The 13,831-nt window shown below is 41.6% G+C and overlaps 1 protein-coding gene across 1 annotated transcript in view; it reads right to left on the reverse strand.

Annotated features, from left to right (window-relative positions):
* The window catches only part of LOC138268164 (asialoglycoprotein receptor 2-like), a 57,115-nt gene that overhangs the window by 27,498 nt on the left and 15,786 nt on the right, over positions 1-13,831 (reverse strand). Inside the window, exons 4-5 of the mRNA XM_069217585.1 lie at positions 11,259-11,381; positions 9,175-9,326 (exon numbers count right to left, since the gene is read on the reverse strand). Of these exons, the coding sequence (XP_069073686.1) occupies positions 9,175-9,326; positions 11,259-11,381 (275 nt within the window). The remainder of the gene's footprint in view (positions 1-9,174; positions 9,327-11,258; positions 11,382-13,831) is intronic.

The following is a 13,831-nucleotide window of genomic DNA, read 5'->3' on the forward strand; positions in this document are numbered from 1 at the left end:
ATTCACTTGTTCCCACAAATAAAGTGTCAGTGCGAGATCTAGGCCTATATACACAAAGCTTCCCTACGTGTTTCGCATCTAAAGCTAATTTCCTTGTGTCTTTATTGCACTATAAGCATAATCATTCTTGTAAGTCCTTTTCTCTAAGCCCTTTTCTAATTTCTCCTTTAATGCCTTTTTACTGTCATCTGTGTGATCTAAGAAGCACTTTTCTAAAGGTGTGAGCAAGCATGTCAGGTAATTCCTTTGAGCGTAAGCTGTCCCAAAAGTTAATGTAGGCTCAAAGAAATCCCTAACTAATGCTATGTCATTATCCTTAGCTACTCTACTCAGGTACCTAATTATGGAGTCAAAAGAAAACACAACGTCATGGTTAGAGTAAGAATACTGAATGTTCTCCTGGTTATAGAATCTTGTTAGTAACAGGCTACAACTTATCCCATAGGTAAGAGGCAAATTATGATAGGTAACTCCTTCTTCGACTAATGAAGGAATCTGCGTACACACAAAACAATACGTCGCATTCATCATCTCAACATACTCACTCAATAAGCGATAGAAGACATTAGAAGAAAGTTACCCTTGGGCATTGTTTACATGCAGATACTTCTCGTCTAACCTAAACTTCTCTATTACTGTTAATGCAGTAGTTGTGTCTAAAGCTGAATTATGGTTGTCTTAACTCTTATCAAGAACAGTCATGACCAAAATCAATATCCCACATAATATCACACAAACAATTGCCAAACCAACACTCATGTATTTACAGCACCTGTTTTTCCTACCCTGCTGGCTAATGTTACTCATGATCTGTAAAGAATCAGAAAGTAGAAGAGAACAATTTAGAATTATGCTGCTAAAATCAAAAACAAAAATCTTCTTTCAGCAGTCATTTACAGCTTTCAGTCTCACTTCCAGGATCCTTTGTCAAAAATCGGTTTAGCAGTTGTGCCAAATCAGGTTTTCAAAAGTCAAATTAGGTTATCAAAAGTCTTTTCTGGTTACTTTCAACAGTTTCTTTCTCATTGTATTTTCTCAATTTGTCTCAACAGTTCAGTTCATCAGCTTCTTTCAGGTGCCAATATATTGACCTCGAATGTCTCGATCAAAACAAATAGACAAAAAGTATTTCTGCAATTGACTTGTAGTTGCATACGCCCATTCAGGACCTGCGTACCTTCGCCTCGCTATTCTATTTCTTTTAAACTTTCGATCACCCTGCAACTCTCCTTCACTCAGATCTTCTCTCCTTGTCGTATCTACTTCTTCATCTATTGTTGGTTCAACAACTACTTCTTTTCTCGTTGCTTGTGATTGCGCCCACTTATCTCCTTTCAGTGGACCCTTAGTCAATGCTCTTTTCAATGTTGAACTTGAAACTTCGTCTTATTCTGAAGGATTTTCTCTCAACGGACCTGCAACTTGTTCAAGAGAAGTCAGATCACATTGGCTTTGATCGGCCTCAACTCCTTCCCCCTCGGGCGTTTGTTCTATCTGTCTCTCAAATTTGTCTATTTCTGGGAAAGCTCTCCTCTGACTAGGCTCTCCTGTTGCATCAATTGAGATAGGATCACTGTCACCCTCCTGAAGGTCTTCTCCTTCATCTTTCACAGGAGTGACTGAACCGCCCTCAACGGGCTCAGATACGGCCTTAGTTCCTCTTTCTTCTTTTTCCGGCTATGAGGCTTGTCTGGTCATTGTTGGTACTCTCAACAACTCCTCTTCATCATCTAAAGGACCTGCCACTTTTTTTGTGTGGCTGACGTGGATCCAGTTCGGCACTCCAGCACACTTCACAGCTGTGGTAGTAATCAAAACTATCTGGAATGGGCCTTTCCAGTGAGGCTCCAAACACATCTTCCACACGTGTTTCTGGACCACAATCCACTCACTGGCTCTCAGGTTGTGCCCTGGGTCATGGATCGGTGGAAGGGTGGTGGCTTCCACCTGCTGAGAGAAAGAGCAAACCATATCAGCCAGACCTTTGCAGTAGTCCAACACCATATCATCTGTTATGCTCACAAGGGCATTTGCAGACACTGTTGGCAACCTCAGTGCTCTGCCCATGAGGAGTTTGTGCAGAGACAATCCTGTGTTCCTGTTAGGTGTGTTTCTCATTGCCATCAGTACTAACTGCAGTGCATCAGGCCATTTCAGATTTGTGGACACATACATCTTTGCCATTCTGGGTTTCAAGGCACCATTCATCTGTTCCTCTAGTCCTGATGCTTCAGGGTGGTAACTACAATACAGCTTCTGCTCAAAGTTCAATGCTGCACACAGTAGTTTAATTACTTCATTGTTGAAGTGACTTTCCCCATCTGATTCTAAAGAGATCGGAAACCCAAAACGTGGTATCAGTTCCCTAAGCTATAGTTTTGCTACTGTGAGGCTGTCATGTCTTCTTGTAGGGTACGCTTCATACCAATGACTAAAGACGCAGACAATCACCAAGACGTATTTCAAACCTCCACACACAGGCATCTCAAAAAAATCCATTTGCATTCTGCTGAATGGACCTCCTGCTTTTCCAATGTGGCTCAAATTAACTACTGTCTCTTTTCCCGCGTGCAACAAGTGCAAACTGATTCAGCAACTTGTCTAAACTTTGGATTGAACCAATTATGATTGAACTGACGAATCATGGCATCCCTCCCAACATGAGCTTGACCATGATAATACCTAGCCATTTGAGACAACAGACTGTTTGGCAATACCAATTGATCCTCTTCTTAAACCCACAATTCATCCTGTCGCTGTACACATTTAATTTTGCTCCATGAACGTTTTTCCTCCCTGTCAACATTATTCTGCAATGTTTTCAATTCTTCCAATCTAACTATTACTTTCAATGCAAAACTTGGACGCGTTTCATCTTATTCAGGTAGCAGTTCCCACTTATCTTTGAAAGATATACTGTTCAATGCGCAAAACCTTGCGACTTGATCCGCATATATATTCCCAATTGACACAAAGTCTTGTGACTTCAGATGTGCACTGCATTTCACCACAGCAATTTTTTCAAGCATTTGGATAGAATGCAACTATTCTTTAATTCTCTCACCATTTCTCACTGGCGAACCAGAAGAGGTCATGAAACCTCTCTGTGACCACAATCTTGGACTATTCCAAATCCATACTGGCTATCCATATAGATGGTAACTTTAAGCTGAGCAGAAACATTAAATGCTCTAGTAAGGGCTACCAGTTGCAGAATATACTCCTCATAGCCAAGACACTTCCGGATACCAGTAATTGTTCACACAGCATTTCCTGCTCTCATTACTCCTGTATTATCCCTTAAACAAGAACCATCAACGAAGATAATTTGGTCATTTTCTTAGAATCGGGTGTCTCCAATGACAGATCTCGGTTTGTGCCCAAATCAGTTACTTCAAGACAATCAAGCTCAATGTGTTCCAACTTTTAAATTTCAACATATTAATTTGGAAGTAAGGTTGCCGGGTAAAGCACTGAACATCTTTTCAATGACACATTTGGTGACCTTACAATACTTGTCTCACATCTGGTCAACCATGCACCTGTCAGATATTGGGTTTTCGTGAGTAGGATCTCAATAGAGTGAGGGACCATAATAGTTAAAGAGTGTCTGACCACAATACCTTCACACTGTGTGAGGCTCTGTCCAACCACTGCAACAGCATGCAGACAGCCTGGTAAAGCTGCTGCAACTGGGTCCAGAGTAGCTGAAAAATATGCTACTAGGTGGTTTACACCTCCATGAACTAGCATCAAGACAGACAAAAAACATGCATCATGCTCATGACAAAACAATGTGAAGGGCTTTGTGTAATCAGTCTACCCAAAGCCGGAGCTCTGCACAAACTCTCTCTCAAATCAGAAAACGCTTTTATGCAAGCCTGGTCTAACACTATGGGATCGGTAACCTCCTTATGGGTCAGCTTCTGCAAGGGCCTTTGAAATGACTGAAAAATTGGGAATCCATTGGCGACAGTAGTCTGCCATCCCTAGAAACATCCTGACATCTCTGTGTGTGGCTGGGGGACTCATCTATATTATTGCTGTGACCCTTTCTCTGGATATTTTTCTTGATCCCTTCTCAATCTGGTGACCCAAGTATTTCACTTCTTTCTGACAGCATTGTAATTTAAGTGGAGACATTTTATGACCATTCTTTCCCAAATGGTTCAGCAAGGCAATCGTGTCATACCTGCACTCATTCCTTATTCTGGACGCAATCAATAAATCGTCAATGTACTGTACCAATGTCGATTGGAAAGGAAATTCCAACTACTCCAAATTCTTTTCCAAGATTTGATTGAGTATGGAAGGTGACTCCGAAAAATTCGACCCCCAACAGTAAACTCTGTCCAACAATTTGAAACAAAAGATAAATTGTTCTCATGAAGAAGCTCAGAAAAGAAGGCTTGTGACAAGATTATGATAGTGAACCATTCAGCATCACATGGAATCAGAAACATTATCACAGGCAACATTTGATCACAATGTCATTTACTTTTCTCAAATCCTGGACAATTCGAACATTCCCACGGGGCTTTTTCAATCACAATATCAATGAATTACATTGGTTGCTCAATACCTCTTTGAAATCCCCTTGGTTTACAAATTCCGCAATTATCTGGGAAACCTTTATAAGGCTATCCTGTGGCATGTGGTACTGAGGAATCTGAGGAAACATTGCATTTGGTTTTACAGGAACCTTAACTGGATCAACTCCCTTTATAAGACCTATTCATTTCCCTGTCAGATCCCACATTTTCTCTTTAACCGTTCACGGTAAATCAGGAGGAAGCTCTTTCACTGTGAACACTGGAAATAAATTAATCAGTGGGTACTCCTCATTTATTGTTTCACACTCTGTCTCTGTCTCTGGATCATCTTCACCATCACTATTCAACTGTATCTCGATTCTATCATTTGAGCAAGTAATCCAGAACCTGGTTTTACAGAGCAAGTCTCTTCCCAGTAGGGATACCGGACTCGAATCACACACTACGAATTTGTGCAATCCTTTAAAGTTGCCAATTTTAACCTGAACTCGTTCGTAATCGGGTTGGTCAAATACTGATTTGCTACTCCTACAATCTGGACTGTCTTTCCTGAAAGGGGCAAATTTGGAACTTCTTCAGTTCTCTGTAGTGCATGTAGCTCCTGTGTCAACCAGAAATGAAACTTTGTGACCCATTACCTTTTCTTTCAAATATGGGCCTTTCTGATCTACCTCTAGAGAAGCTGCAAGCACACGTTCCTCTTCATCCGAACTCTCGCTCACCCAATCATCTTTTATTCCATTCTCACTGTGTAACGGCAATTGGTGAACTGTGTTATTACTTTGGTTAGGCTTCCTGAGCTGTCCTGTCTATTCTCTGCAAGTCAATGTTTTTGGACGAAATTCTCGTTTTCAGGAATGCAATCACTTTATAGTAATATTTCAATACTTCAGGAGACGGCGCACCCGTAACATGATCTCTCTCTGGTTCTTTTGTCAGCCAACCTATACTTCTCTTACACTCCATCCACTAATCAGCTGGAACTACTATCTCTAAAAGTGTTCAAGTCCTCCCACAGGCATTTTGCAAGCTTCACAAACCTGTCTGTCTGCTGATACCATTCTACTGGCTTATCTGTCAACCTGGGATAATAATTTGTAAAGGACAGAATGTCACTTCTGCTCCAAGGGACATGAACAAAATTCCCTCCTGAAATCTCTCTCATCAATAGTATTTTCACTGGATCCTTGTCCTGCTGCACATTTGCAGTCAGCTCTGCACAATCCCTTTTTTCTTTTATCTCTTTTCTTTGCCCATCTGCCTTCCCATTTTTCTAAGGCTCCCCATGTCTGGACACTTTGGAGTAACTCCCTAAGGTATGCCTTCATCCCTGCAGATCTCATGTGTTTGAAGTCTTTTGTGTCAAAATCTAACTCGTAACTCCTTTTCAAAAGCTTCATTTTCTCTATTTCTATGCCGTACTTCTCTGCCAGGTCTGCTAGTTTTTGGTGCACATTGCTCACTTCCCTTGTAATCTTGGGGCACAGATATTTCAACTCTGCTTCTGTGTAGGAATCTAATCTGTTCATACCCATAGTTCCTTCAATGAGCTCACCCCTTCCATTCCTAGTCTCATATAGTTCAAGTTCTTTTCTCCCATAGGGGTACTCTGAGTGGTATTCAGCTTATCTAACCATTCAGTCAATTGCTGGGCAGTCTAACCTTGCAGCGAAATGTTATTGGCCTGTGCATGCGCACGTGTCGTACTGTATTCGGGGACTGCGGTGTCAGTAATTTCAGGCTCTGACTAACATTCGACCCTATGATAGTATCCGGAGAAACTCCGAATGGCCTAAGGTCTAACAATGATCTCGATCTGTCAAAGGTATGTCCCACAGGAGAGACTGCTCGGATATTCTCATTAAGTCCTCTCTTCATTGAACTCTGGCTCAGGACTCCCTGTTCATCTCCACTGTTTTTCCCTTGTGCGAACAAAGGTACAATTAGGTCAATAGTAACAGGTACAGATACAGCATCGGGGTTGGGACTGCTATTCAAGTAGTGTGGTTGTGTGGTTCCCATATTCTGGCTCATTACTACAGACATATCTATCGGTGTCCCTGTTATCGGAGTGTATCTTGCCATCACTTGTGGCTGCACTTGAGGCAGTAAAAGTGGAGTCGGCTCTGTCGGAACCAATGTCAGTTTCGGGAAACACTGTCCTGTTAACACTATCAGATTCGTGGCAGTTTCCACTACAGGTACATAAGGGTAAATTCTCGGGACACATGAGTGTGGCACCTGGTTTTGAGTCGGTAATAGGTGCGTTAAAACTACTCTGCATTGGGTTGTGTGTCATGTTCGGATTAACCTGTACTGTACTCATTGTTGCGTTAACCTGGGTCGGAGCCGAAGGATCTGCACTGGTGCTCATACCACTCTTGTGTGCTGCATATGGTGGGGGACGATTTCTCAATAATTGCAAGATAAACCCATAATCGTCTGATTCTCCCTCATATGTAAATGATTTCCTAGTCTCCCCAGTTTGCCGCTCTCTACTTTCGGAAGGGCTCCTATTTGATTACTTAGTAGCTTTCCTTCCTTCTCACTCATTGTCCTGTGTAATCGCTGGAAACATCTTAATTCTCTGTAAAGTCTCTGTTCTCCACGATTTCTGACCAATGTCCCATCTATCCTCCGCTAGTGTCTTTTCTGCCTTTCTCATCCTCCTCTCAAATTTCTGTTGCTATCTGCCTACTAATTTCCAGATTGCCAATACCTCGAACTGTGCTGGTTCTCGGAGGGGGTGTTAGATCATACAGTACCCTCCTCAGATTCTCTAAGCTCCTCAAATTAAATGTTCTGTGGGAAGCAAACGCTAAACTCCCATCCTTCTCTGTCACTTTGCACCACTGCTTCAACCAAAGACATGGTGCTACGCCCTTTTCTTCGATTAATGTACCTTCTGGCAGTGCCACATCCCCTATACTTATGGTAATGTACACTTCTCCCCTTAAAGCACTCTTTAAAGCTTTGAAAAATGTCATCCTTTCGACTTTTGTGTTCCTCAAAATCAAATCAGGAAGTGACTTTTAATCCCAGAATTCTATTCAGACACCTTCTCAACCAATTGCCCTTCACAGACGGCTGCCAATTCGTGCGCGACCCTTCTCACTAACCAACCTATCCCAGCGAGGCTCCAATGATGTCACACTCACACGTACTGCGGCTGACAAATTCTTGTGGCTTGTCCTCCCATACTCAGATTCACACTAAACTAATGCAATTAAAATGGTGAATAAAAATCAAACAGGATTCACTTTTAAGGATTTAGAGCCAGATGTAGGAAATTCCTGAATTGCGACTCGCAAATTGCGAGTCAGAGAGACTCGCAATTCAGGATGCAGGATGGTGTCCCTGACACCATCTGCGACTCGCAAGGGGGTCACAAAGGCCCACCTCATTAATATTAATGAGGTGGGTCGCAATTTGCGACCCCCTTGCGACTCGCAGCACTCACAGGGATGGTGGCCTGCTGGAGACAGCAGACCACCATGTCCGTGACTGCTTTTAAATAAAGCAGTTTTTTTTTGTAATGCAGCCCGTTTTCCTTAAAGGAAAACGAGATACATTACAAAATGAAAAAATGAAACGTTTTTGTTTCATTTTTTCAGAGCAGGCAGTGGTCCGTAGGACCACTGCCTGCTCGGAATTTTTTTTTCCCATGCCATTCACAAAGGGGAAGGGGTCCGATGGGGACCCCTTCCCTTTTGCGAATGGGTTACCACCAGTGTGTCACTTGTGGTAACTGTGATTGCTTTGCGACTGCGTTCGCGGTCACAAAGCAATGCAGCATCGCGCTGCGACTCGCAATTAGGAAGGGGAACACCCCTTCCTAATTGCGACTCGCAGTCCCATTTTGCGAGTTGGTAACTAGGTTACCAACTCGCAAAACGGGAATTGGGCATCGCGATGTGGGTTTTGCACTTCGCAAACAGCGAAATTCGCTGTTTGCGACGTGCAAAACCTTTCCTACATCTGGCCCTTACTTAAGTAAGCACAGAGAAGTTGTGGGTTTCCATCTCAGGCATGTCTCACTTTAGGAAGTTTTTGGGATGCCAGCTAGTGATGGCCAGCTTAGGGCATCAATTAAAGTACAGGATGAAACATCTGCTTCATTGTGGCATTCCTCTAACTTGAATTGCAGGGGTGTTCCCAATTATACAATGCACTTCCATTAGGTTGTTGACACCAGCCAGTAATATCTTCTAAATCCAGGAACTGGACTATTGATACAGATTAATTGACAACCATTCCTCTAAATTACTGTAGTGTACAAGACTGCCATATAGAAGGCATTGCTATTGTTTCAAAGGAATTGTGATATGTGAGCCAAGTGGAATAACATTTACTGGGCAGCACTTTCTGGTAGTGGTGGCACCAAGAGAACATGTTTTTTTCTGAGAGTGGAGAATCAAGAGTGGCACCGACTGTTCATCTGGGAAGGTCTCAGAGATGATTTTGCTATCTGTACCTCATTGACATGGAACCCTTGTGAAATGGTGATTGTATTGGGTGACTCTGACCCAACTCTGCCCATCTTTCAGTGGCAAATGGAAATACCAGATTGATTAAATGTGTGGGGCATGACACGGAGACCATTTAAAGTGCTAACACTCACCTGTTCCTGTCCATCTAAGATGGTCACCAAATATGACTCATTCAATCTGCAGTTCTCCCTACTTTCTTCCATGCTCAATTTCTCAACAGGAAAATAATAACATTGGATGTTATTCAGCAACCAATCCTTGGGGCAACTCTTGGTAAAATATTCTGTCAAAGAAAGCATGAGGCATTGTTAAATAAAGCATATAATATTAATTCAGGAAATCATCATTCACCTGCTGATTTCTTATTCCTTAATTGCCTTTAAAGCTCCTCCAATTCAATCTCCACTTACCACACCTTTCCACATTTATTCATTTTCTCAATTCTCACTCCACCACCTCCTTATAACTTCCTGCTCATTCCATCATTTTCTTTTGGTTTTTCTGTATTTACTGTCTTGCCTCCCTAGATCTTGGGTTTCTGTCCATGTACACTGCAGAAACCTTGCGACTGTCGTCATGGTTTTCTAAAGTTCTGCTCTTTGCAGTAGGCAAATTAACTATCTGTCCTACTTTAAAACTTCCACTGGACAAAACTCTGATCCCTCTCTAGCAAGAACATTAATCAGAGATATTTTGGGATTTTAAGTGCTTCCTGAAGGCTGGACGCACAAGGACTCTATCAGCAGGTGCTTTTAAATCCTACGTTTTGTAAGTTACTGCTAAACACAGCGCCCCCTCTGAGGTCAGCGCCCCATCCAGGTCAGCACCCGGTGCAGTCGCACCACCCTAAAGCTGGCCCTAGTTGTGCGCTATTCTGATATCAATATTTGTGGCTGGCAACCTCAGCCATTTGATTGCTGATACTTTGGCCCTGATTATGAGTTGCAGTATCCCAAATGGAGCGTAACCAGTGTGGCTTACTATCTCCGGCCATTATGACCACACATGTGTCTCTCTGCCCAGTCATTTCAGGTCCAGAGACACCGGCCAGGTACACCAGGTGCAGATCCACACTTGATGAAACTTTTCAGTGATAAAGACAGGGAATGCCTGAGAACCCATGCAGCACCACAGGGGTGCAGATAGTGTTTCCTTGGTCTACTTCAACCCTCCCACATGCAACTTCTCTCACCACACCACCAGCTCTGCATGCATGAGCCCTCCTCTAGACATTTTACGCCTTCTCTGTGCAGACGGAAAAATGTCAACAGTTCTCTTCCTGAAATAAGGACAAGCTACGTGGAAATGCAAACAGTATTTCCAGTTTCAATGTGGTTATTCCCCATTTGGGGAAACACTTGTAATCATTGGAATTTGGAGCAGGGATATTAGCCTGAATGGGATATTCCAGCGTCAGTTACCCCGAATCTTTGCAAACAGGGTCCATATGGGATTCCTAACATGCTTACAAACATGACCTATTGAGTTTCATACTGATTTATTTGCACATCTTATTATCTCATCATGTGACCATATTCATATTATCTCACACTTGAGGATGTTATATGCTGTGATTGTCATACTACTAGCCTCCACACATTGGCAGCAGAGGATGAACTGCTACCTGCCCTTACAAATTGTGTCAGTGTCTTATTAACCATCTTGCACAATTGACCCAGTCCTTCTGACTACAAAGGTCTGAAGATTGTCTCTTGACTAATCAAATTTGGTTTATTGTAAATCAACCACCCTCTGCTTTCTGCTCAAACTGTTTTGTGGTGTTAAGGTTGTCAGTTATCCCACATCATGGATATCTTGGGAAACCCAGAGGGATCCTCAACCCTTGCAAGATTAATTGCAGCCCTGAGGGGAGCGTTTCATAATTTTATTTTAGAGATGTTCACAATTTGCGGTTGTGTAGAACAATGCCCTGAGGTAGTATGTCCTAACCTTAGAACATTTCATAAATTCTTCTTCAAAGTTTACAAATTTCTAAGCAATATATTTTGAAAACTGCTCTGAAAGTAATCAAGTGGTCCAAGGTCTCTTTGTGGATGATTGCACCGCAGACCCTCTTGGGTGGGATGGGGATAGCTTGGTTTGATCTCTCCCTCAGCAAAGTATGATTATGGAATTGTAATCCTTTCCAACATGCTTCTAGCTCCCAGACCAGTTATGGCACAGTACTGATAAAGGTCCATTACAGAACACTTACGTTCACAATCACTGTCAGAAGGGTTTCCTGTGCACCTGATGTACATCAGTGCCCGGCTGTGATTGATCTGTAGTTGTGCCATCTTCTGCTCAGTTTGCTGTAGTCTGGCAGTCATTACTGAATCTAGAAAAAATGGAGGATTGAGTGTGAGTTCCTTGAAACAAATTCTATTTATTCTGCCATTATTATGTGACGAATAGACCCCTATTTTAAGTGAAGTTGGCTGCACTCTGCCACTGCTTTCCTATTTTCAGTGTTTATTTTTGTGGTTTCAGTGGTGTTTTTTTGTGTATTTTAAAAACATTTTAAATGTGTGCATATCAGTGTTTATTCAGCTGCCTAATCCCCAAAATAGTCAAAAGATATGATTTTCCAGTGTCAACAATATAAATTAAATTTTTTTTTTTGCAGCGATTGTAATATAGCACATATTTAATTTTAAGGAGAAATAATGTACAATACGCAGTGTCTTTCCATTGGCAGTGTGTCCAGATTTGTTTAGTCATCGGGGGTCTGTTTATAGCACTTTCAATCACACTCACATCTCATTACTTTCCCAGGCATCTCATTATCTCTCTGTCAGGGCTCTGTCTGGTTTACAGGTCTATTAATGGTTTAAAAAGTCCTACATTCAAATGTTTTAATAATCAAATCCCTGGACACAGTTGAGGGCCATTCACTTACTCCTTACTGAATATTATGACATTGTGGGGGTGGTCATCCCTGCCAGCAGCGTAGTACCTTGTGAAACCTTTAAAATGTTGAATTACACCAAATGTATTTGCAGTGCTGTAATCTTAGGCAGTCGAAACGTGATGCATTAAACATGCTCACCTCTGCTTTTATGCAGTCCTTCCCTTGGGTGCTTTAAGGTGGTGCTACTTTTGTGTGCTGTGTGTGGACATTCACAGCTCCAAGCTTCCCCATTGCAGTTGTCTCACTTTAGGTCCATAATGACCTTTTAACAAACATTGCATTGTATTCTGGGACTTGAAATTTTCCTGTTAACATTGTAACTATGGGCTCAAAACTCCCAGCAGTAAAGTGCAGATGGGTAAAAAGCCAGGGTGGGTTGGAGGTATTCTACATAACAATGGGCCATCTTGCAGCTGTGAATTTTGTTGGTATGTGGACAGTCTTGTGTTGTGTTTATACCACGGTCCCGTGTGCAAGGAGAAACCACTCTTTTCCCACAGGTACCAGTCACTACACATTGTATTAAATGTTTAAAGCCATTGGTGTTTCACAGGAGACCTGCTATCAATACCAACTTGTTACCCATGCTGTGTTTGTTGGTAAATGTGATAGTGCACATTGGCCAAGATTCTTAAGGGCCAGCCATTTCACCAATCAGTGACAGACTTAAACACTGCCAAGACATCACGTATGAGTTTAATATTCCAAGATTCTCTACAGTGTAAAAAATAATTGGATCAGACCTAAAACATACGTCTAACCCATGAACCTTTAATCCCAGGACACAAAACTGTAAGAAACAAATGGAAGAAGAAACAATATTTTAGTGACATCCCTAAATAACAAAACCCAAGCAGAATAATTGTACACCAATCTCTCTTGCTGCCACTTTGTATAACAAAGATACATTGTGTTGGCCCCTTCAAATAGAAATACAAATGAGACATTCTTTCTCACTTTCCTTTCTTTGAATGGTATTTTAGTTGGTGGTTGTGCAGGTGTTTATATGTTTACACTGATGAGGTCTGTTTCCATTTCACTGGGGTTTTAGCATTTATTGTAGATTTAAACCTAAATGAGAATAGCCTAGTACCAGTGACCAGGAGACCAATATTCCACCATATTTGGAGATCTGTGCCCTTCTGGCTCAGATCTCTTGCCCTTTAGAGGAGTTACTGCCACTGCATCTCCTTTAAGGACAATGAAGCTTTGTTGTGTGGGTGCCATGTTTACTGCCCTGGTAAAACATTTTTAGTTGTTTTTGAAAAACAACCCCCCAAAGTAGGAGTTTGGTTTTGAAACAAATGTCCCTGGCATGCTCATATTTTTCCAAGCATCTTGGTGCCATTTCTTTGTGTTGCAGTCAGAATCGGTAGGCTTTTCCTCCTTCATTGTTATTAATGTGAAATCAACATTTTAATCACGTTTTTATTTAAATGATTTGAATGTTAACCTCACAGATTGAAAACACCATTAAAGTAGTAAAATAGTCAAGCCTAAAAGCAGGGCTACTCATAGCTGACAAAGTTTTGTATATTCAGTCCTTACTGTCATTTCCCAAGGTAAAGTGGCAATAATTCTTTGAGCGTGCTAGATGATTCTGAAAGTGGTTGTGTGTTTATTTGTGAGGAAAATTCATAATTATTCATAACCTTTTTCCTTGTGACTGGGTGTACTTTGGTGATCTCTTTTTATCAGAACAACTACAAAGGGACACAAAAGTACTATGGTTTTTGAGATGAAAATCCACTTGGAGGGAAATTTGCAACCCATGGATATTAATCATAGTATTTGGAAGAATTTGTGAAGTTTGGAAAAGGAACATTTCATTACCACACAAAGCCTTAAATAAACATACTGTAATTACATTAAAAGTT

The sequence above is a fragment of the Pleurodeles waltl genome, chromosome 12, assembly GCF_031143425.1.
Source record: "Pleurodeles waltl isolate 20211129_DDA chromosome 12, aPleWal1.hap1.20221129, whole genome shotgun sequence".
NCBI classification, from domain to species: Eukaryota; Metazoa; Chordata; class Amphibia; order Caudata; family Salamandridae; genus Pleurodeles; species Pleurodeles waltl.